At 35.4% G+C, this 25,036-nt stretch overlaps 1 protein-coding gene across 1 annotated transcript in view; it reads left to right on the top strand.

The window, feature by feature from the left end:
• Window positions 1-25,036, top strand: part of ERBIN (erbb2 interacting protein) — a 124,844-nt gene that overhangs the window by 69,131 nt on the left and 30,677 nt on the right. The window contains exons 7-15 of the mRNA XM_052659006.1: window positions 57-113; window positions 4,254-4,317; window positions 6,765-6,839; window positions 9,061-9,205; window positions 10,551-10,623; window positions 10,930-11,059; window positions 11,369-11,484; window positions 12,954-13,023; window positions 24,015-24,114. Coding sequence (XP_052514966.1) covers window positions 57-113; window positions 4,254-4,317; window positions 6,765-6,839; window positions 9,061-9,205; window positions 10,551-10,623; window positions 10,930-11,059; window positions 11,369-11,484; window positions 12,954-13,023; window positions 24,015-24,114 — 830 coding nt within the window. The remainder of the gene's footprint in view (window positions 1-56; window positions 114-4,253; window positions 4,318-6,764; window positions 6,840-9,060; window positions 9,206-10,550; window positions 10,624-10,929; window positions 11,060-11,368; window positions 11,485-12,953; window positions 13,024-24,014; window positions 24,115-25,036) is intronic.

Here is a 25,036-nt window from a genome sequence, read left to right as displayed (position 1 = left end):
TTAATTAAATTCTTATCTTTGTCATAGATGCTTAATTCATTTTATTTGTTTTGCAGATTAACTAAACTCCAAATATTAGAACTTAGAGAAAACCAGTTGAAAATGTTGCCAAAGTAAGTAAAGGTGTTATCTTTTCCAGAATTTATTTCAGCATTTTAAATTCTTAGAGAAATATTAATTTTCTATTATCTAAAATATCAGTACAGATTATTTTAAAAGACTGACATTTGTGGTCATTGTATTTTAATTAGTGGAGTTCAGTATACATCTCTTGGACTTCCCTGGTGGCTCAGACAGTAAAGCGTCTGTCTACAATGTGGGAGACCTGGGTTCGAGCCCTGGGTTGGGAAGATCCCCTGGAGAAGGAAATGGCAATCCACTCCAGTACTGTTGCCTGGAAAATCCCAAGGACAGAGGAGCCTGGTACACTACAGTCTTTGGGGTCGCAAAGAGTTGGGCACGACTGAGCGACTTCACTTCACTTCACTTAATACATCTCTTAGTATTTATTAGTGATTTCATAGCTTTCTGAAACTCAGTCTTGTGTGACAAAAGTCAAAATAATAAGTATGTAAAGCTCACCTGCGTCCCAAATAAAGGTCCCCATTTTTGTACTGGAGTTCTTAGTGCTCCTTAAAGAGATCCATAAAGTCTTCTCTGTGAAGTCTGATTAACTCTAGTTCTCAGAACTTGTATGGTTTTAGTCAGTTTTAAATTAGAAATGGGATGGAAGGCCCCCTACTGGTAAGCTAACATCAGGAGGAGATGACAGTCCAAGAGCAAAAAATAAAATGAAAACAGATCTACAGACTCAAAATGCACTAGTCTACGTCCTTTATTGAAGATATGTCTTAAAATATCCTGATTCACTACTGCATTTTTGTAGTTTAGGCAAGTGGCAAACTACAGACTGGCTAAGTTTGTCCCGGTGCCTATTTTTTTCTAAATAAATTTCCTAAGAAGCACATTCATTCATTCACTCACATGTTGTTTATAGCTGCTTTTGCTCTACAGTGATAGAGTCAAGTAGTTGTGACAGAAATTGTATGCAGAGCTTAAAATATCTGACCCTTACAGAAAACTTCCCAGTCTCCTGTGGCAATCTATTTGTCAAGAGTTGGCACCTCTTGTTAGAAGCATCTGTGGTTTTCCAGGAGTTAGTTGTTCTGGGTACTCAACTTCTGTAGCATCTTATTTATATCAGTTATGATATTTACCACATTAGTCTAATTTTTAAAATACATTTTACTCTCTTCCTGCCTGGCTAGCATATTTTCATGTGCACGTGTTCTTGATCCTCCTTCTTCCCCACTCCAACCCATGAGTATAAATCTCTGAGGGCAAGAAGCGTACATGGTTTTGATTCCCCAAAGACTGGAATGATTACCGTGTATATTGTTGGTTGTTAGTATAAATTAAAATGAGAATTATCTGTGTTAAAATTCAAAAAGGTTTGACTTTTTGGAGATTTGGTATTGGCATTGATGAATCCTTAGCTCAGAACTTGACTGTTAAGAGATTTGAATAATCTGGGTATAAATTGTTTACTGAAATAGCTAAGCTTACCATTAATATGGTGTCTCTGATATCATAGGTAATTCACTTATTTTATCTCCTTATATTTTAATTTTAACCTCAGATTGGACTCTCATGTATTTGCAAATGTAACTCTATTGCTTTTTTAAAGACATGGTTACAATATTTGAGGCCTCACAAATTAAAAAGAGGCCATGGTTTTATGTGTCAGGAAAGTCTTGTGCTTTCAGGTTATGTGAGTAGATCTTTTTATGATCAAAGATTCAAACAGTGAAAAAGCTGTTTTAAATATATAGTTCAGTGAAATTTAATACCATGTTAATCCTGGAGGGCCCAGTACCAAAAAACCAAATGATGTGTATTTCCCCTCTGAGACAGGAGAAGAGAAGGTAAAAATGAGTTAAATATGAAGAAAGTTTAGAGATAAGCAGAAGGAAGTTTGAGGGATGATTGCTTTTACTTTCTCCTTTAAGTAGGAAGCTGGATCTTAAATGAAGTAGGACCAAATATGCCCATGTTAGCTACAGCAAGTTGAGATGGAGACACTTTTAAAATTTTACAATGTATTTCCTCTTTTTATTACATATCTCTGTCATTTATGTTTTCCTAAATCAGTTTTAAAACTTAGATTTTTAAGGATATTGTTTGTAATTGAGTTTTCCAGTGTAAAGGTTTTTATATCCTTAAAAAAAAATTTTTACCCTTGTTGATATAAAGTGAATTGCTACATGTGAATTTTCTGTGTTACCATTATAACAGTATTGAATTAAGAAAAATAAGACCATCTTTTCTTTTTTCAGTCTTACTCCCTCTGCACAGCTCTCTTCACCTTTCTCACATATCAACCTAGTGTAGTATTATGGACATAGAAATTAGTATCTAATCTTTTCTTGAGAAAGATCCTGGAAACACCTTTTCACTTTGTAATAAAGCAAATTGGAACTGAATTACAGGTTTTCTGGACAAAGACAGATATGAGTAAAGGAAGTCAAATTTTTATATCTCATAGAACCTGAAAATAGGCACTCAGAATCAAAGTTAAATAAAGCAGCTTTGAGAAAAATTGGTACTGGGAGATGAATTAAATTAAAGGAGTGTTGATAAAATGGCATATTTAAAATGAAAGGGTTTGGGAAAATTAGCTTTCTGTAATATTAGGTGAGTAACATAATAATTGGGCTTCCCAGGTGGCGCTAGTGGTAAAGAACCTGCCTGCCATGCAGGTAGACATAAGAGACCCAGGTTCGGTCCCTGGGCCAGGAAGATCCCCTGAAGAAGGAAATGGCAACCCATTGCAATATGCTTGCCTGGAGAATCCCATGGACAGAGGAGCCTGGTGGGCTGCAGTCCATGGGGTCGCACAGAATTGGACACGACTGAAGCAACTTAGCATGCATATGCACAACATAATACATTACTTTACAATTATTATATGTTTTCTTTTTCACTAAAAAACCAGAGAGATTTAAGCTGATTTTATCTTACTTTCTATTTGTTGAATGTCGAGAAGATAGAAATAATATGTGTTCTTTGTCATAATTTAAGGAGTCTGTTGGTTTTTAATGATGTTAATTTTCCAGTTAACACATTGATATATTGATATTATGATGATTGTATTTTGCCATATGCAAAAAAGAGTTAATATAGTTCCTAAAGAGTTTCCTAGTGTGGTCTGTTGGTTAGGATTCAGCACTTTTACTGCTGTGTCCAGGGTTCAGTTTCTAGTTGGGGAATCTCTTGCAGGCCATGTGGGATGGTGTGCCCCCCAATTTTTTTTAAATTTAATGTAGTTCCTATCTGGTTACCTGGTAGCAATCTATTAAATAATAGGTTTTTCTAAAAATAATAATTTTAGAGTATAAATATATTTGAATTAATTAACAGTTCAGTTTAAGAAGTGCCTTTATTGAAGGAATATAAAATGCAACTTAGTTTATTTCATCATGAAATCAGTTTGTACATTCAAGTTTCTGTAATGGCAGAGAACTGTTGGTATTGAGTTGAAAGTTTAAAAATGGTATATTGTAGCTTTAATTTAAAATAAATACAGTCTTCTAATTATATTTTTGATTCATATAAAATTTTGTTGTGAATTGTATTGAATTTAATTTGAAAGTGTGGAGAACACTGTAATATTTGCTGTTCTTGGAATTTTTAGTTAATTATCTTAAAGTTTTTTACAAATACACCATCAGTCTTGAAAAATGGTAGTAATTAATATGAAGCTACCTAACAATCTAATCATTAGTTGATTTATACTGTCTGAGAAGTTATTCTGTGAAGAAAAACAAAAATGGAAAGTCACTTACTGGTATTCTGGTCTGTGTAATTACTGCAATTACTTCTTAAGAATATAAATAACCTGGGATTTCCCTGATGGCTCAGTGTTTTAAGACTCCACACTTCCAATGCAGGGGGCGTAGGCTCAATCCCTGGTTGGGGAACTAAGATCCCACATACTGTGTGGCATGGCCAAAAAGTAAAATAAAAAAGAATAGAAATAACCTGGAGAGAAGCCAAAGTCAGAGAATAACTAATAACTTATTTCATTTTTATTTAGAAATTAAATGTGACTTGTTTCTTAGAAAATCATTATTTTTATTTTGCCAACATTTGAAAGCCTATATGTTATTAGGTAATACATAAGAATATTTTACAAGTTTCCTTGTAATTGTTACTTTTGTATACTTAATTCCTTATTACTCCATTGTGCATAGAACCATGAATAGACTGACCCAGCTGGAAAGACTGGACTTGGGAAGTAATGAATTCACAGAAGTGGTAAGTTCTCACCAAGCTTACTATCCATAAGTCATTCATTTGATCAAGAAAAAAAATGTGAAAATTAAGGTATTTATTTCTTTGCATTTTTAAAGTATAAAATCGGATAAAGATACACACATATTTTGGAGAGACAAGATATAAAAGTTTTTGACAGGATAATTAAACAGATAGCAACATCTAATAGGAGTGAGGGTAAAAATGTAAAATTAATGAGAAGCCCATGGAAAAGGTAATTAATAGTTTTTGGCACAGAAAGTAGAAATTTTGAAAGATTATAAGGGAAAAGCTTTCATCAGACTAGAATGCATCAGGAAAAGAACTTGAGTCAAAAATAACTTCATGGGAATATTGCTTAGGAATTTATTCAGTGGTAGCATACTTCTCCGGAGAAGGCAATGGCATCCCACTCCAGTACTCTTCCCTGGAAGATCCCATGGACGGAGGAGCCTGGTAGCCTGCAGTCCATGGAGTCGCGAAGAGTCGGACACGACTGAGTGACTTCACTTTCCCTTTTCACTTTCCTGCATTGGAGAAGGAAATGGCAACCCACTCCAGTGTTCTTGCCTGGAGAATCCCAGGGACGGGGGAGCCTGGTGGGCTGCCGTCTCTGGGGTAGCACAGAGTTGGACACGACTGAAGCGACTTCGCAGCAGCAGCAGCAGCAGCAGCATGCTTCTCTATAATTTTACTTAATAGCTAAAAGAAAAACATTGAATGAAACAGCTGTTATTTTCGAGTTGATAATGAGACCTCTGGATTGCGTTTTTGCTTTGTTTCCAAAGTCGTATGATGCTGAATCAAAAAGAAAAGAAGAATGTAAGCAATTTGTTGTCTCCAGTCATTGCTTCAGGAGAACTCAGATAATAAGCTAGATATTTGTTTTTTGAAGAGAAGCTCGTTAACTTGAAAAAATCATCATTAAAATTTTTATACTGTGTTTACAAGTTTGTTTTAATTGTTGCAAGTTTCAAGTGCTAGTCTCAAAAACAAGAGTTTCTCAGCGCTGTTGCTGCATAATTGTCCTGTGGAAATTGTATTAGCTCACTAAATAGCTTTTCAGCTGAAGTCACTGGAGGAGCGTGGTGGTTTGGGGTATCTCATATTTTTTCTAAAATACTGTCTTTTATATTCTGTATTTTAATTGAAGCTGATATATGATGAATCTTACTGTGTTTTGTAGATGTTTTTACTCTTTTTAAAAAAATGCATATTCTGTGCTTCGTAAATTATCTGTTACATATTTCCTCAGTATTTGTCTTTACATGTGTTAATCTGTTGCCATATTAACTATTTTAAGTTTCTAAATTGCTGTTAATTTTATAAATCAGAGCAGAATTCAAAATCATTAAATTTTGGACCATTTCCTTCTTCGAGCATTACACATTTTTTAAAAAATTACTATTACAGTTTTAACAGGTAATGCACAAAAGGGGCTTCTTAGGTGGCTCAGTGGTAAAGAATCTGCCAGTGCCGGAGACGCGAGTTCAATTCCTGGGGTGGGAACATACCCTGGAGAAGGAAATGGCAACCCACTCCAGTTTTCTTGCCTGGGAAATCCCATGGACAGAGGAGCCTGGCAGGCTACAGTCCATAGGGTCGCAGAGAGTTGGATACAACTGAGCATACACACATGCAAGGCACAAAAAGAGATTTTTTTAATCCAAATTAAATCTAGAATTCTTACTTATATGTTAACAGTAAATCTGAGTGACATGCCTTGTATGTGTTACTCGTGTTATAGTGATGAGATATGATGACACCTCAATGCCATCATACTGTCAATGATTGGACACAGGTTTGTGGGTTACTGGAAATATCTTTAAAGGATTCATTCAGAAGAGCCTCCAAGGGTGAATAACCTTAGGGTAAATTTTGCCTGAATACCAGGTCCACTAAATCACTTTAATTTTTTGGTCCTCAACATTTTATTATAAACAATAGTCTACTATGTAATTACTAGAAGCTTAAAATAACACAATAGGTTTATCATATGATTATGCCTTGGTTTACTTACTTTTGCTTATGATTGGGTTTTTAAGATGTAGCTTGCCTTATTTCTTTTTTCCTCCCTCTTAGTCATCAGGGAATAGCTTTTCTTTAAGATTTCCTAAAAGTCTACATCTTTTTGTGGATAATGATTGAGAGTATACTTTTATTGTATTCTTGAAAGTAATGGATCTTATTAATTGTGTAAATACTTTAGCCTGTTACATAATCAGAAGCTTAATTTATGCTATTATGGAATGTCTTTAGTAATATTTGTGTAATAACTATTACACGGTGGAAAGACTTGAGTTTTGCCTCTGCTTTTTTCCCCCTCGTAATTTAAAAAAATGTCTTTAATACTGAAAGTTATTATTAGAAATACCCAGGGGAGCTTCTTTTGCCAAATAAATATATTCAAATAAATTAATGTATCTCCTCCTCCACTTCCATCTAAACAGCCTGAAGTACTTGAGCAGCTAAGTGGATTGAAAGAATTTTGGATGGATGGTAATAGACTGACTTTTATTCCAGGGGTATGTATATCAAATTTTAAAGACTTTGCTTATTTCTGTCTGTCCTTTGCATTTTTACGAATTATACATTTTAAGTACGTTTAATCAGTTTAAAATGATTATTCTTAATACTGTTCAGTCGCTCAGTCGTGTCCGACTCTTTGCGACCCCATGAATCGCAGCACGCCAGGTCTCCCTGTCCATCACCAACTCCCGGAGTTCACTCAGATTCATGTCCGTCAAGTCAGTAATGCCATCCAGCCATCTCATCCTCTGTTGTCCCCTTCTCCTCCTGCCCCAAATCCCTCCCAGCTTCAGAGTCTTTTCCAATGAGTCAACTCTTCACATGAGGTGGCCAAAGTACCGGAGTTTCAGCTTTAGCATCATTCCTTCCAAAGAAATCCCAGGGTTAATATCCTTCAGAATGGACTGGTTGGATCTCCTTACAGTCCAAGGGACTTGTTAGATAGAAGCAAATTACATTTTTTATTGTCGATACTTTTTTTTTTTTTAACAGTGTTGTGTTTTAGGTGTACAGTAAAGTGAATCATGGACAGGGAGGCCTGGTGTGCTGCGATTCATGGGATTGCAAAGAGGCGGACACGAATGAGCGACTGAACTGAACTGAAAGTGAATCAGTTATACATATTCATATATCACTCTTTTTTAGACTTATTTCCCACATAGATCTTTACAGAGTATTGAGTAGAGTTGCCTGTGCTATACAATAAGTCCTTATTAGTTACATGTTTTATATATAGTAGTGTATATATGTCAATCCAAATCTCCCGATCTATCCCTTGATCTCTTTCCCTCTGGTAACCAGAAGTTTGTTCTACATCTGTCACTCTATTTCTGTTTTGTAAATAGGCTCATTTGTACCATTTTTTTTTTTTTTTAGATTCCACATACTAGTATATCGTATGATATATGTCTTTCTCTGTCTAACTTACTTCACTCGTTGTGACAGTATCTAGGTTCACCCATGTTGCTGCAAATGACATTATTTCATTCTTTTTGATTGCTGAGTAATATTCCATTGTATATATGTACAACATCTTTATCCATTGCTCTGTCAATAGACATTTAGGTTGCTTCCATGTTTTGGCTGTTGTAAAAGTGCAGTAAAGTTTGGGGTGCATGTATCTTTTTGAATTGTGGTTTTATCCAGATATATGCCCAGGGTGGGATTGCTGGACCATATTGTAGTTCTATATTTAGGTTTTTAAGGACCCTCTAACCTCCATAGTGTTCTCCATAATGGTTGTACCAATCTACATTTCCATCAGCAGGGTATGAGGGCACCCTTTTCTCCATGCCTTTTCCAGCATTTATTATTTATAGATTTTTTTTTTAATGATGGCCATTCTGACCTTATGTGAGGTGATACCTCATTGTAATTTTCATTTTCATTCCTCTGATAATTAATGATGTCAAGTATCTTTTCATATGCCTTTTAACCACCTGTATGACTTCTTTGGAGAAATGTCTGTTTAGATCTTCCACGCATTTTTCGATTGGGTTTGTCAATACATTCTTGATTAAAATTTTTATATTTCTGTAATAAATTTTTGTAAAACAGTTGACTTGTGTACAACTCAGGGATTAGGGGCACCAACCCTTTACATAGTGAAAAAATCTGTGTAATTTATAGTCAGCTTTCCCTGTTTGAAATTCCTTCATAACAAGGATTCCTCCTCAGGGCCTGATGTTCTGCATCCACAGATTGAACCAATTACAGTGGAGTACTGTAGTAGTTACTGTTGAAAACAATCCACGTGTAAATGGGTCTGTGAAGTTCTGTGTTGTTCAAGGGTCAACTTAAAGTTTCTTTCTAATGTCATGGAGTATGTCCTTCCCAGGGGTTGCAGTTGACTTTGTATCCTGTTTCATTTTGCCCAGGGAATTGTTGAAATAGGCTATTTTCCATGTAGTTTCTTCGCAGTTGACATTGTGTTTATTCTCAGACCTAAAGCCATATGAATTCCCATATGTGCTAACTCCCTTGCAAATGATGGCCAGCTAAATTCCCAAAGAAAATTATGTACTTGTCACTCTGCTAGGCTAAAATAGTAGGAGCTCTTAGCTTTTACTGACTATATCTAACTAATGGCATTAAAAATTATGAACCTCTCATATAAACATTTAATTATAAATTACAGTTTGTCACTAAGTTTCTTATCTAAACTTTTCACAAACTGCTATTGACAGTCCTTAAATTTCCTTTTTTTTAAACTTACAGTTTATTGGTAGTTTGAAACAGCTCACATATTTGGATATTTCTAAAAATAATATTGAGATGGTTGAAGAAGGAATTTCAGGATGTGAAAACCTTCAAGATCTTCTATTATCAAGCAATTCACTTCAACAACTGCCGGAGACTATTGGTTTGTATTGATTTCTAATTCATGTGATTAAAATTTACTAGTATACAATCTGAGAAACTTATTGCCATTGCTTGATTCAAAGCTTCCATATATCAAATTTTATTTAAAAGATAGTTTTACTGTATTCTGAAGTCACAGATCCTATTTGAATTTTTCCTGTTGTGATCAGTGACTCAGTTTACTCATTTGTTGGCATTACTGTTTTTCTTTAAGGAAATGTCATTTTTGTCACTGTAATAAAGTTTGAATCCTTTAAAAGATTAATTTACCCAAATTCACTTTAATTCTTGATCATGGCCCTTACCTAGTAACTTTTTCCTATCTTAACTTCATTTTATTTTATTTTTTTAATTTTTATTTTTATTTTTTTTTTTAATTTTTTTTTTTTTTAACTTCATTTTAGACTTAACAAGAAGACAGCTGTATGAGCAAAATCCTTTGAAAATTATACGGTTGACCCTTCAGCAATGACGGTCGTTAGGGGGCCAGCCTGCAGTGGGAAAATCTCATATAGTTTATAGATGTACTTTTGTATTTCCTCCCTATCCATGGTTCTGCCTCTGTGTATTCAGCCAACTGTGGGTCATGTAGTACTGTAGTAGTAAATTGAAAAGTTCACATACATGTAAGGTGATCCATACACTTCAAACCTGTGTTGTTCAAGGGTCAACTGTATTTATGTAGTTACTTATCTGGTGGTGCATCAAGGGAATTGAACTATCAAAATCCAAAAACTTACATATTAGCATCTCCATGATGTTTGAATATAAAAATCAGAAATATTTTTACGTATTTTTCAATTGAATTACATATAATTGTTATAGCTCAGGTTGTGTTTTGCAGATTCTACTGTAATTTTTCCAGTGCTTTTTATTTTAAATTAAACTCCATTTTTATTGTTTTAGTATTTAGTATACTTACAGTATGTAGAATAGCTTGTTATACTCTTAAGAAAAAACTACTTTTGAACTACCACATCTTTAATCCTTTGATACCATAAGTTTGTGCTGTGTATCTTCACTGTGATGTCACAGAATTGTTTCAAGGAGCATGGCTACAACAGTGAGCAAAGGAGACAAAAAGTACATATTCTTATGAAGCGTACATTTTAGTGAGGCCTAAATGGGTAAATATACACTAATGTTCAGAGGTAATATGTATGTGAAAATTGTAAATACAGGGTAAGGGCATGGAGAGATGGTAGGGTTGGGGTGGTGTCTCTGTGAGATAGCTTGGCTTTTAAAAGTTCTTTATGATTCATGTCAAATGTAATATGTGCTCACTTGACTGTTGATTGACTTCTAATTCAAGATGAAAAATTGTATATTATTTCTTCCCTTAATAGGTTCATTGAAGAATGTAACAACTCTTAAAATAGATGAAAATCAGTTAATGTATCTACCAGACTCTATAGGAGGGTAAGATTTTTGTGTATTAAAAGAACTAGAAGATTTTTCTTTCAGTTCAGCATCCTATATAATTTTTCAGATAATTGTTAACATCAATAGGAGATTCTAAAAGCATTTAAATAAGCAATTAGCTGCAGGTTGGATTTATTTATAATCAAGATAGGCCAGTTTTTCTACAGGTGAACTTTAGCTTAGTAGAAATAGATTTTTTTGTAGGTTTGTTAAAGTCAAGTTCAAATGGTCATATGTTCTTGAGTTTTGGATTATATACAGGAAATTTTTTGTTAAAATATGTGTTTTCTTTTTTAATTAAAGGTTAGTATCAATAGAAGAACTGGATTGTAGCGTCAATGAACTTGAAGCTTTGCCTTCATCTATTGGGCAACTTACTAATGTAAGAACCTTTGCTGCGGATCATAATTACTTACAACAGTTACCCCCAGAGGTACTGTATTTAAATTTTATTTTGAATTTTTATTTTTTCTAATTATTAATTATAGGTGTCCAGTGTGGTTTTCTTTAGTTTCTTTCAGAGATAATTACGTAACTAAGTTATGTATTTTCTGGATAATAATTAGTTATATTGATTTGCTAATACTTTTATTCATGTGAAAGTTAATAATTGAAAAGGAAAAAAGTAATTACTTTTATACATGAGAAGAGTACTTTTATTACTTTTGAAAATGATACTTCAGTTACATTTATTAAGCAGTAGGCTAAAGTTTTAATCCATAATTCTCTGTTTCTCTTTCAGATTGGAAATTGGAAAAATATAACTGTGCTATTTCTCCATTCTAATAAACTCGAGACACTTCCAGAGGAAATGGGTGATATGCAAAAATTAAAAGTCATCAATTTGAGTGACAATAGGTTTGTAACAGTATAATTCATCATTTGGCTTATAGAAGACATCTATTGGATGATATTAAAGTTCCATTATATGTGATAGAAAATCTAATACATGTTTTTCTTTGCATATATAGTTTTGGGTTTTGTGTAGAATTTTTATTTGAAAGAATAATTTTACCTGGTATTAATTATCATACAGTGGTTGTTATGGTTTATTTTATGTTGACTTTTGCTGTATAGTCTTAATTATCTTCTTATGATAGCAATTTTTATTCCTAAAGTCAGATTTTTGCTCTAATACAGCTGTTGAATAAAGCAGCTTTTAATCTTACCTACTCCTTGTATTAATCTGGGCAGATGTGTGATTAGACACCCACTCAAATAATTTGGACAACACAGCCAAGGTACAAAGCAAATAGATCACTAGGGATGCTAAATTAAAGCAATGTTTAAGTTAAGAACAAATGTCTATAATTTTTTCTGGTGTAAAGAGACTAATAGTGATAAAAGAATATTTGTAGAGCATTTTTACATTTTGTTTTTGTTGTATCTTAAAAGTATTCAAAATAACCCTAATAATAAAACAGGTATTCCTATTTTATGGAGGGAAAAAAATAAAGACTCAGATTTAAGGTGATTCACATTGCTTATAAAATAGAGCTTTTAGTGTAAACTCGGTTTTCTGAGTAGGGTATTCAGACTGTTCACACCTTCCTCCTTTTAAATTGTTAATTATAGCTATGCAGTGTGGTTTCAAACTAAATCCCTTTTAAAATTAAATTCTTTCAGCTCATACTTTATACCCTAAAACTAGAGCCCTAAGTTCCAACACCTTGAGTTTCAGAGACCTAAATTCCTTAGGTTCCTTTGAAATTCGGCATAGAAGAATAGAAAAACATAAGATGGAAAGTTTAAGTAGTCATTTTGTTTTTAATAGGGTCCTCTTTCAAGTAGCATTGTACTAAATATCTCTGTTACTTAATTTTCACTCATTATAATGTTAAAATAGTCTTGAGTATGAAAGTGCTGGCTCACAGTGAAATAAAAAGAGTGCAATATTTATAACATAACAAACTCTGATTAAGAGTGGTTCCTATAACAGTTTGTTCTCTCTAAATGCAAATAAAACATCCAGAGCAATTTTATAAAACATTGTTTAATTTGTCCTTGCCTTTGCACTAAAGTATGGATAGTTGCTAGATTTTCCTAGGTAATTTTTTTGAGGTTATTAAATTATCCAGTTTTCCCCCCAACCAAATTGATTCAATGGGAGATTTGTATTTTTAAAATTAATTCTTATAAAACGGGATAGTATTATGTCTTACGTCCTGTTCAAAGACCTATAATTGATTTTCTCCTGAATTACATATTTTTCTCCTATTTTCATATGCAATAACATAACATTATTTAGAAGACCATTAAATCCAGTTCTCATTTTAACATTTCTCATTTTTAAAGTTTAATTTTTGTTTGCATTTTTTTCCCCACAGATTAAAAAATTTGCCCTTTAGCTTTACAAAGCTACAGCAATTGACTGCTATGTGGCTCTCAGATAATCAGGTAGGCATTCTGATTTTGTAAATTGATTATGCATTCTAATTTATTTAGGACTATTTAAGAGTAGTTCTAATATGATACACATGTAAAAACATACAGATACAGATCATTTTTGTGAAATATGTGTAGATTTATGAAGTCCTTTTTGGCCTGACCTCATAAATTTGTAAGAAGATAGATGAGGACAAAATCTTCCCTAAATTTTTAATGTTTTTATAGAAACTCTCTGTGGTTTATATCTGTATACATTTGATAATTTATGTTTCTAATCAAACACTTGACAAACCTTAGAGAGGTATTTCTAAGGAATTAAGAGTTGTTCCTTGAACTTTTCTTTGGCAGACATTTATTGAAAGCTTATAGTAGAACGTGAATGACTCTGGGAGCCGGAGTTATACTGATGAAGCAGACAGAATCTTCTTAGGTTCTCATTGAGTTTACATTCTCATGGAAGACACTCGAGATAAATTAATAACTAAGTAATAATGTTTCAGAACTACAGAGAAAGAGTTTGCTAGGCGTTAGAACAGCAGCAGGGTTGGAGTAAATATACTATTTTAAATTGAGTGATTTAGGAAATACCTGTCTGAAGAAGGGAACAGTAGAGCAGTTTCTCAAATGAAATTAAGAGTGAGCCATGATGTGAGTTGAGTGAGGGGTGCATATAATACTAAGAATAAAGATCCCAATACTGGAATGAGCTCAGTGTGACTGAGGAACAGATGAAAGCCCAGAGGACTGGAATGTAGTAAGCAAGGGAGAAAACATATACAATCAGATCAGGAGAGGAAAACTGAGACTAGATCACCTGGGGCCTTGTAGACCATACTAATCCCTTGGGGTTTTACTCTGAGGTAGAATGAAATCTGTTGAAGTATTTCATTCCAGGAAATAATGAGATACGGTTTACATTTTTGAAAGATCATTCTGGCTGCTTTGTGAAGAATGGACTATGGGTGCTGAGGGTGAGGATGGGATATTCTCTATTGGAAGCAAAAGTTAAGTAAGAAAGCTGTTGCAGTTAGTTTAGAAGGACATGTTGCTGGATTTTACGTAATACGATAAGAGTGGAGATTGTGAGGAGAGCTTCAATTTGGGATGCATTTTTAAGAAAGCTATTGTCAGAGGGACTTACTGATGAACTAAATGTGGAAATTCAGAGAAAGAACTGAAACAACTACGACTTTTAGGTTTTTAACCTAAGGAAGTACAATATTGGAGTTTCCATTTTCTGAGATAGGAAAGATGGGAGAGGAGTAAGTTTGGGGATAAACTTAATAGTTTGATTTTATGAATGTCAAGTCATCAGTTGAGTATCTATAATTGCAAGTGAGGTATTGGCTGGAGATAAAATTTGGGAGTCAGCATTGTGCAAAGGGAATTTTATACTGTGGAAGTACATTTAATTACTAGAGAGAAAAGATAGACAAGAAGATCAAACATTGAACTCAGAAAGGGATCCCAGAAAGAAAATAAAGAGCAACAGCCAACAAGAGAATGTTATCTAGAGAGAGATATGAAGAAAGTGCTTCAGGAAAGATCAACTAAGTCAGATGTTGATGAATTCGGTATATGAGGACTGCTAATTGGCCATCGGGTTTATTAATATAGAAGTAATTACTGATGTTGAAGAGTAATAGTTTTAGTGGAATGGTGGGGGTTAAAGTTTGATTTAAGTGTATTATAGTGCATGGAAAGAAAGAAGGCTGGGGCAATGAATCTTAGTAGCCTAGCTAAATTTCATTGTGTACACTGTTGTTAAGCTTGTTTTAGTGGATAAGAAATCTCTTGTATAATGTCACCATAGTAATGGATTGTAGGTACTGAACAAAAAGAAAAGAATAAGGACTGTCTCATCTGTAATTATGAGGAATCCATTTTTTCTGTATCTATTCTCAAGTATTTCTTACTAGTAAATGTTTTTAAACAAAATATAAAATTTACTGATCCCTTTAATAAGTTAATGCCTAGTGTTTGAGCAATACTTTATGATTTATCTAAAGCTGTGTTTACCCATGGAAAACACAAGGCTTAGATACACAAGTCTCATATGATAGTCCTAAATTCCATCATCAAATTTGCTTGGGAGACATGTTATATCCCTCTTTTGGATTATGTTAGCAACCCTGATGTGTTCTGATAGTAAAGAAACCCTCTTGTTTCAGAATTCTCTAAACTTCTTAACTAAGAAACCCTTTCCCCCTAAGTCTTAATAATATCTTAAAAACCTTAAGTTGATCAGTTCAGTTCAGTCGCTCAGTCGTGTCCGACTCTTTGCGACCCCATGAATTGCAGCACGCCAGGCCTCCCTGTTCATCACCATATCCCGGAGTTCACTCAGACTCAACGTCCATCGAGTCAGTGATGCCATCCAGCCATCTCATCCTCGGTCGTCCCCTTCTCCTCCTGCCCCCAATCCCTCCCAGCATCAGAGTCTTTTCCAATGAATCAACTCTTCACATGAGGTGGCCAAAGTACTGGAGTTTCAGCTTTAGCATCATTCCTTCCAAAGAAATCCCAGGGTTGATCTCCTTCAGAATAAACTGGTTGGATCTCCTTGCAGTCCAAGGGACTCTCAAGAGTCTTCTCCAACACCACAGTTCAAAAGCATCAATTCTTCGGCGCTCAGCCTTCTTCACAGTCCAACTCTCACATCCATACATGACCACAGGAAAAACCATAGCCGTGACTAGATGGACCTTAGTCGGCAAAGTAATGTCTCTGCTTTTGCATATACTGTCTAGGTTGGTCATAACCTTTCTTCCAAGGAGCAAGCGTCTTTTAATTTCATGGCTGCAGTCACCATCTGCAGTGATTTTGGAGCCCCGAAAAACAAAGTCTGACACTGTTTCCACTGTTTCCCCATCTATTTCCCACGAAGTGATGGGACGGATGCCATGATCTTCGTTTTCTGAATGTTGAGCTTTAAGCCAACTTTTTCACTCTCCTCTTTCACTTTCATCAAGAGGCTTTTCAGTTCCTCTTCACTTTCTGCCATAAGGGTGGTGTCATCTGCATATCTGAGGTTATTGATATTTCTCCCAGCAATCTTGATTCCAGCTTGTGTTTCTTCAGCCCAGCGTTTCTCATGATGTACCCTGCATATAAGTTAAATAAGCAGGGTGACAATATACAGTCTTGACGTACTCCTTTTTCTATTTGGAACCAGTCTGTTTTTCCATGTCCAGTTCTAACTGTTGCTTCCTGACCGGCATACAGATTTCTCAAGAGGCAGGTCGGGTTGTCTGGTATTCCCATCTCTTTCAGAATTTTCCACAGTTTATTGTGATCCACACAGTCAAAGGTTTTGGCATAGTCAATAAAGCAGAAATAGATGTTTTTCTGGAACTCTCTTGCTTTTTCCATGATCCAGCAGATGTTTGCAATTTGATCATGGTTCCTCTGCTTTTTCCAAAACCAGCTTGAACATCAGGGAGTTCACAGTTCACGTATTGCTGAAGCCTGGCTTGGAGAATTTGGAGCATTACTCTACTAGCATGTGAGATGAGTGCAGTTGTGCAGTAGTTTGAGCATTCTTTGGCATTGCCTTTCTTTGGAATTGGAATGAAAACGGACCTTTTCCAGTCCTGTGGCCACTGCTGAGTTTTCCAAATTTGCTGGCATATTGAGTGCAGCACTTTCACAGCATCATCTTTCAGGATTTGAAACAGCTCAACTGGAATTCCATCACCTCCACTAGCTTTGTTCGTAGTGATGCTTTCTAAGGCCCACTTGACTTCACTTTCCAAGATGTCTCGCTCTAGATTAGTGATCACATCATCATGGTTATCTGGGTCGTGAAGATCTTTTTTGTACAGTTCTTCCATGTATTCTTGCCCCCTCTTCTTAATATCTTCTGCTTCTGTTAGGTCCATACCATTTCTGTCCTTTATCGAGCCCATCTTTGCATGAAATATTCCCTTGGTATCTTTAATTTTCTTGAAGAGATATCTAGTCTTTCCCATTCTGTTCTTTTCCTCTATTTCTTTGCACTGATCGCTGAAGAAGGCTTTCTTATCTCTTCTTGCTATTCTCTCGAATTCTGCATTCAGATGCTTATATCTTTCTTTTTCTCCTTTGCTTTTCGCCTCACATTTACGAATCAGTCTGTATATCTATTTGTTCTACGAATATGAGAAAGAAGTATTAAAATGATGATACTTTTGTTTTCATTAGAACTTGAACACAAGTGATTACTACATCTATTAAATGTGTCAGTTCATGTATATATACCTGTGTGTGTATATATATATATGTATATCTCTCTTACTTGAATATTTACAGTTTAAGTCTAATATGAAGTTTAGCTGCTGGATTCACAAAACGTTTAAACATCTGCTGGGCTCTGACTCAAGTACCTATTACAATAATATGAATGAGACATGGCTCTTGGTCTTGAGGACTCTGAACTGTTAGTATATTAGAACTGCTGTGGATAAATCTGTGCCAGAAAATTATACCAGATGACTTATTAAGGTGAAATTAATAGCCTAGTGTCTGTACAGTGTTCGCTCATTCACCTCTTCTTGCACTTCATTTGTAAATTACTTTAAAGTAAAAATTATGATGATATGGGGCTTTGTTTTCCCTAGTGTAGAAAAGTAATAAATAGTAAAACATATGTGATGTGGCTATAAAACCTCCCTTACAGTATGAGGTACTCATTTCCATATTAAAGGATGAAATGTAGGGGAGAAAAATATGTGAAAGTAGTTTGATTATAAATTATGAAAATAAATTGCTTTTGGACGTTTCACTGACCATGAAGAAAATAAACCTATAGGCAGTACCTGCAGTACCATAATCTTTCATAAGTCTCTAGAAGGTCCAAGCAGAACAGTTGGTCATTCATCCCTCATTCATTTTGTCATTCTTAATCAGGAACCACTTATTGAACAACTACTCTATGCCAGGCAAACTAAGATGGGCCAAATACAGATATTAAGAAAGTTGTTTTAATACAGTATGGTAAAAAACTTGATAGGCTTCAGGATCAGAAAAGCGGCACATCACTTGGGGCTATAAAGGCCAGTTTCCCAGAGGAGGAAATGCCTGCTGTGCCTAAAGGAGGAATAAATCTTCTCAAGAGAGTAATAGTATTAAACGACGAAAGAGGAAGAGTGTTCTGCTTAGAAGGGATATCAGCAGCCTAAGCACTTATTAGTAAAGCAGTGTAATCAGTGTCTGTACAAGTGGTTTTATGACTAGAGCATAACGTGTAAGGTGGAAGAGTTGGACATGAGGCCCCAGAGGTAGACACAGACCAGGTCATGGAGGATCTTATATGCCATACAAAGGGACTTGCATTATATATCAAGGATGACAAACAGATTTTTTAAATTTTACATGTCAACTTTGATAAATTATAATTTTTAAAAGGATTCTAAAGCCATATTTAGGCTCAGAGGAAAATTGTTGTGCTTAGGTTCAGTGTGATTTATCAGCTTTACTAGGACACTTGATAGTGAAAGGGTCCTCTATGATAATTGTCAGAATGAATAGTAAGTGTAAAAATAGGAATGTCCCGGGCAAATTGAATGTTTGATCATTATAGTCATAATCAATTATTCATGTATATAATCGGTTTAAGAGAAGTGATCCTGGGATACATGCCAGCACTACTGTAGGCGATAAGGAACCTGTATAACACACAGGCAGGCAAGTGGTATGGTCAGATGGACCTAGTAGAAAGGCTTTGGGGTCTGCATTATGGAAGATGGATTTAGCAGGGCTGATGCCAATGGGAAGGCCTACTGAAGACCATTGCCATACTCAGGTCAACAGAAAATGTTGGCTGAAGTAAAGCGGTGATGACAGAGCCAGTGAAAAGACTGTTATTTAGGACATAACTTTAAACATCACATCAGTAGAATGCGTGGAAAATGCATGTATGTGAGAAGAAAAGGAGTAAAGGCAAAGATCAGCCTCAGAGGTGTACCCTGAGTGACTAGGTGGATGTTGATTCCGTAATGGAGAACCACAAGAGAAGGAAATATGTTTATATAAATGTATTAAGTTCTAGTTAGGTTTATTGGGTTTGAAGTACCTTTGGTATATTGAGTTGACACTCAGAGAACAATTCGAGTGACCTTGAACCACTACCTGCCACCTTGTTTTAAACTAAGGTTTCTGTGCTCTTGATTTCTCCATTCTTTTCGTTTTTAACCTCCAAGGATTTCTTAAAATTGCTCTTGAAGACCTAATTTCTTTTTTCACAGTACTGCTATACATTTATTCCTTTTATTTGTAAGATTCATAGAAGACTTGTAGCGTGAGAAGAGATATCAACCCATCATCTTAATCACTTTTTCTTGGGAGTGGTTTCATAGCTTTTTATTATTTTCTCAAAGGGGATTGTTGTCATTAATTTTTTAATGTTGCTGCTGCTGCTAAGTTGATTCAGTCGTGTCCGACTCTGTGTGACCCCATAGACAGAAGTCCACCAGGCTCCTCTGTCCCTGGGATTCTCCAGGCAAGAATACTGGAGTGGGTTGCCATTTCCTTCTCTTTTTAATGTTAGGGATGGGTTAATCCTGTGGAATACTAACATTTAAGTGACAAACAAGTTACTAGGCTTCGAAGGAGTGGCTACAGAGGTAGAAGGAGAACTATATGACAGTGTTTTTTAAGATAAGGATGAAACAGCTGTCCTGAAGAAAGGAGTTGCAACAGGATAAATGCTAATGAGAGGTTAGTTCAAATGAAGTCTGAAAAACATCAGTTATATTTTGGCAAGTCACCTGTCTTGCCAACTTACCTTGGCTATAGCTAATGCAGTTTTAGAAGTATATGTCAAATACCAGATTGAAGTAGTTTAAGGAATAAATAAATGACTGAATGGAAACCTGTGGTTATTGATTAGTTTTTTAAGAAGATTGGATAAGAAAGAAAAGGAATAGAACAGAAAGAAATTGGTAACTAGGGGCAAGGTAAGAGAGCATGTTTATAAGTTGTTGGAAAGAGGCTCTAGGAGATTGGGATTAAGGATATTAGAGAGTGATGGATAACTGGAGTGGAAGCTGATGGAATCAAAAGCTCTGGCAAGTATTCTTACATTCTTGAAGGGATCTTGGGTGTGAAGTTTGTGAGAGAAAGGGCTAAAAATGTACATGGTAAAATTCTTAGAACATAACATTTTCCAAACTCTTAGCAGTTCTTGAATCCTATTTTTATTAAAAAATTTTTTCAAAGATACTTTCTTCTTCAAAATTCAATTTAGGAAGTTTGGAAGAATTTTCAAGCAGCATTGGGAGTCTGTTGAAGTTTTTACCACAACCTTGTTGTTAATACGAATTTGCTCAACCGTGTGATATAGAGAAAGCATGCAGTTGGAATAATTCTGGGTTGTACTTTATCAGCCCAGGTGTAAGAGAAGGCCAGTGCAACAAGGAGGTCTTGGTAATTGGCAGGAAATTGGTTATAAAGAGATAAGGTGAGGTATGAAAAGAGAAGCGAAGACAGGAAAGAATGATAGTGATAAAGTTGAAAGCTGAAGAGAGTGACAGTCTTGGTGGGATTGATGAGCAAGTATGTAGAAGCAATGAAGTGAGGAGTCTGCATGAAGTCTATGTTACCTGCTGTGCTGGTTGTCTTTTGACTGAGCACTCCTTAGTTTCCTTTTTAGGAATTTTTTCTGCCAGTATCTTTTATGTTGAAGCCCCTCCTGGTGCTCTAGGCTCTGCTTAATTTACTTTCTCTATACCAGTTACTGACTCTCTCTTAGTAGTGTTGTGGCTCTGTCGTGTTCGACTCTGTGATCCCATGGACGGCAGCCCACCAGGCTCCTCTGTCCATGGGATTCTCCAGGCAAGAACACCGGAGTGGGTAGCCATTCCCTTCTCCAAAGGATCTTCCCAGCCCAGGGATCAAACCCAGGTCTCCTGCGTTACAGGCAGATTCTTTACCATTTGAGCTACAGATACCAGTTACTGACTATATCATCATTATTCTTAATTGTCTTCAGCCCAGTTCTCTTTCCTTAACTTCACACTCACTGTCTGCTTAACACTGTGCCTTAGATGTCTCAAATTCAGCCAACCTAAAGCTGAACATTTCATCTTCTGCTTCATATCTTTTTCTTTTCCAGGGTTCCCTAGGTCAGTAAAAAGTACTTGCTGGAGACCGAGATCTGAGAATGTAATTCTTAACTACTGATTCTCCCTATACTTCAGTGCAGTGAATCACCAAACTCTTGTCTAGGCTTAACCATTAACTATTAATATATCAGATGTTTCTGTGCTTTGCTTTATCCCTGCTCCTCCTTCCCTTAAATAGAGTCTACCATCATCTTTCAGTTAGACCTACTCTGTCCAAAACAGTAGTCATTGTGACTAGTCCAAATTGAGATGTGCTATCAGTGTAAAATACACACCAAATTTTCTACACTTAGTATGAACAGAGTGTAAAATCAATCAAGAGTTTTTATTATTGATTACACATTAAAATGACAGTATTTTGAAGAAGTTTAGATTAAATACATTGTCAAAATTAATTTAATCTCTTTTTAGAAACATGGCTACCAGAAAATTGTAAATTATCTATGGTTCTCACTTTTTATCTCATATTATATTTCTGTTGGATAGTGTTGACTTAAGATCATTGAGATAGCTTCCTGAGAGGTCTCTTTCTCCAGTGTAGCCACAACCCCTAATCTTCTATCACCCTAATTCATTCAGAACCACACTATAACTCAACTGATCCTTTACCCTTGTTATTGTCTAGTTTTATCTCCCCCCCTCACATCTTCATTCTCATTTCCCCAAATGAGTTCTGTGCTCTTGGAGCATTCTTCCTCCCTCTTGTTACCTGTTAATGGCTATTCATCCTCATCTAGGAGGGCTTTCTTTCAGGAATGCTTTCCTCATCGCTCAAGATTGTGGTAAGCAAATACCTCCTTCTTTGTGTTTTTTTAGCACCCTGTACCCTCTCTACCTAGTTCTTACATCGTATTGTAATTTATTTTGTTGTCTCTGTCCCTCCTCTTGTGTATTGTAAGCTCTACAGAATCAGTAAAGATGGTTTGCTCATCACTCTATACCTAGTGCCTATCATAGTGCTTTGCATATAGGAGGCACTTAGAAAATACTTGTTGAACAAGTAATTTTAGGTTTCAGAGAAGGAACATTTAACAGGCTATATTAGAGAAATTATGACAAAGAAGTAGAATGAGTATCCAAAATGAAATAGATCATTGGAGTTAAGTATTTAGGGAATGGAGAGTTAAGTATTTAGGGAATAAATAGTTCTCAATCTGTTTCTGTCTGCTCTCAATAAAAGATGATTCGTTTTCTTAGAGTGCCTTTATTGAAATATAAATCGCGTACTGTACAGCTCACCTAAAGTGCATAATTCTGAGGTTTTAATATATTCATAGAATTGGACAATTGTTGCCACAGTTAATTTTGAACTTTTTTAGGAGTGTGATTAGTTTTTTAGAAGCCTCTCAGATAATTTTTTAACGTAAATTTTACCTTTAAAATTTATTTATTTATTTAGTCACATCACATAACATGTGATGTTCCCCAGCCAAGGATCAAACCCAGAGCCCTGACCACTGGACTGCTGGAAAATTCCCCCTCCCAGATAATTGCATGATCTCAGTTCTCAACCTGGGATTGAACCATAGTAGTGAAAGCCCAGCATCCTAACTACATGGCCACCAGGGAAGTCCTTCCCAGATAATTTTGATATATCCACCTAAGTAGACTTCTTTGCTTCTTCCAACCCACTCCTCATCTACTGAGAAATCACTGGGCTAACAGTATGGCTGTGTCATTTTTATATCTATAGAATTACCCATTACTATTGAAGGATTTGGCATAAAAGAGTCTGAAGTAGTTGGATACTACTAGAAGGTCATTGAGAGACATATTAGGAAAGGAGCTTGAGTGAAGCAGGGCTTAATCTTTCTCAAAAGAAGGGGTGTTTATACTTGAAAGAGGAGTAATGATCTTGTACCATTTGTAAACTATCTCCACTTACTGAACTAGGATTTATGCAGTGTGGGAGAAGAAGCAACTTGTATCTGAAAAGGCTTCAGGGCAGTGCTGTCTTTGGGAAGGGAGTACCTCTACCATTGCTATTATCTGAGGAGGCCAAGAAAGGTCTCACTGATGATGTTTGAGACACAGGGCAGTATCTTTACTATGGAACAAGGACAGGGGCACAGAGGAAATGTCTGAATGGGAGTAAGATTATAGGATAACATTAGCTAGCAGCAGTTTCCACAAGAGTAAGTCCAAAGACTTAATGGATGGAGTGGCAGGTTGAGGGGAGAATTAGATTGTTCTGCTTGTCTGGAGTTAGCCAAGGCTTAGATTGGTAGAATGTTAGGTCAGTAGGCTGGCAAAAGTATTAGTTATTTTAAGAAGTAAATGGAGAACACTTAATAACTAGTTAGGGAAAAAGTCTTAGGGAGAAATGAGATCTGAAATAATTGGAGTTTCCAGCTCTGCCAGTGAGTAACTTGGTGTTGCATTAATGGAGAAAGGAGACACAGGGGATAATAAAGAAGAGAAAAGGTTACAGCCTACTGTTTATACTCTGTTTTCAGCTAAAATAAACCTGCAAATAACTAGACTAAACCTCTTAACTTGTTTCTGCAAAAGCATCTTCTCAAAGAGGAATGCTAGTACGGGCAAAATAACATAAAATGAAGAGGCTTAGTTTTTGGTGTTATTAAAATCACTGTGATAAGTAATTATTGGACTGTGGATATATGTAACGTACTTAATACATGTGAACTTTTAAAATTATTGACAGTGATAATTGCAATACAGTATGAGTTTGCCTTGTATTAAAAGCTAAATTTTATTTTTTAGTTTTGTACAAGGTTTCAAATCAATGTTTAAAGTTTTATTATGTATATTAAAATTTTTTGTAACCTACACATTAATACTTAATAGAAAAAACGGTGAGTACTTACTCAGAAGTATTGCTCAATATGTATTTGCTATAGGATTATTGAAAATTAAATATTTATTTTCTTTCCCTAGTCCAAACCCCTGATACCTCTTCAAAAAGAGACTGATTCAGAGACCCAGAAAACGGTGCTTACTAACTACATGTTCCCTCAGCAGCCAAGAACTGAGGATGGTAGGAATTTAAGAATCTCTTTTCTTTTAAAACAAACTAATAACTGATAAAGTAGAACAGAGATGTAATTGAATTTTAAGTCTCAAAGAGTTTTACTAGCTTGAAGAAAATTTAGAGATATGGTTAATGAAGTTCTCTGAAAACAGGAAAATAAGGCAGCATCTCAGAGTTATATATAGTTGAATTTAGAGGTATATCTATACCATATCTCCTTAAATGATTCCTTTGATTTTGTTAGATGCATTTTAGTGTGGGGAGACTTCAACAGAAAAGTATAAGTTTATAATATTCTGAGTCCTCTTAGAGTTTCATATGTAAAGTATTTCACTATGGGTATTATGAGAGCGCTATAACTAGTATACTCACAGTACTGAATCAGAAACTACATTTTGTATGGTCAGGCAACTGAATTTCTTTTTAACTGAAAGAGAAGCATTTTCCTTTATCACAGTGTCTGAGAAGTAAATGAGTCAGAAAACATAATGTGCTAAAGGTGGAATTTTTCATACTTTGAGAGTAGACACTTCACATTTAATTCATTCTATTTTTATTACCCCACATGTGCCAGGCATTGTGTTAGATCTAAGTATTTAAGATCTTTGCCCCACCCCTGGCTGCTTCTTGAGGCACGTGGGGTGTTTGTTCCCCAACCAGGTATTGAACCCATGTCCCGTGCATTGCAAGCAGAGTGTCTTTTAACGACTGGATCGCCAGGGAAGTCCCAGATCTAAGTATTTAAATCTTAAATACTTACTTTCAAGAAGCTTATGATGTGAGAGGGGGATAATGATGGATAAATTTGAAAAAGAAGGTGTGGTATCTTGAGCTTAGTTAGAGGCATCAGTCTTAAACAGGAAAAAGGGAAGGAATGGATCCATATAACAATAAATTTATAACAGGATATTGGGGAGCAGTATCAGTC

This window comes from Budorcas taxicolor, chromosome 20, assembly GCF_023091745.1.
Source record: "Budorcas taxicolor isolate Tak-1 chromosome 20, Takin1.1, whole genome shotgun sequence".
Lineage (NCBI taxonomy): Eukaryota > Metazoa > Chordata > Mammalia > Artiodactyla > Bovidae > Budorcas > Budorcas taxicolor.
Note: the sequence above shows the minus strand (reverse complement) of the source record. Positions and strands in the feature narration are given on the sequence as shown.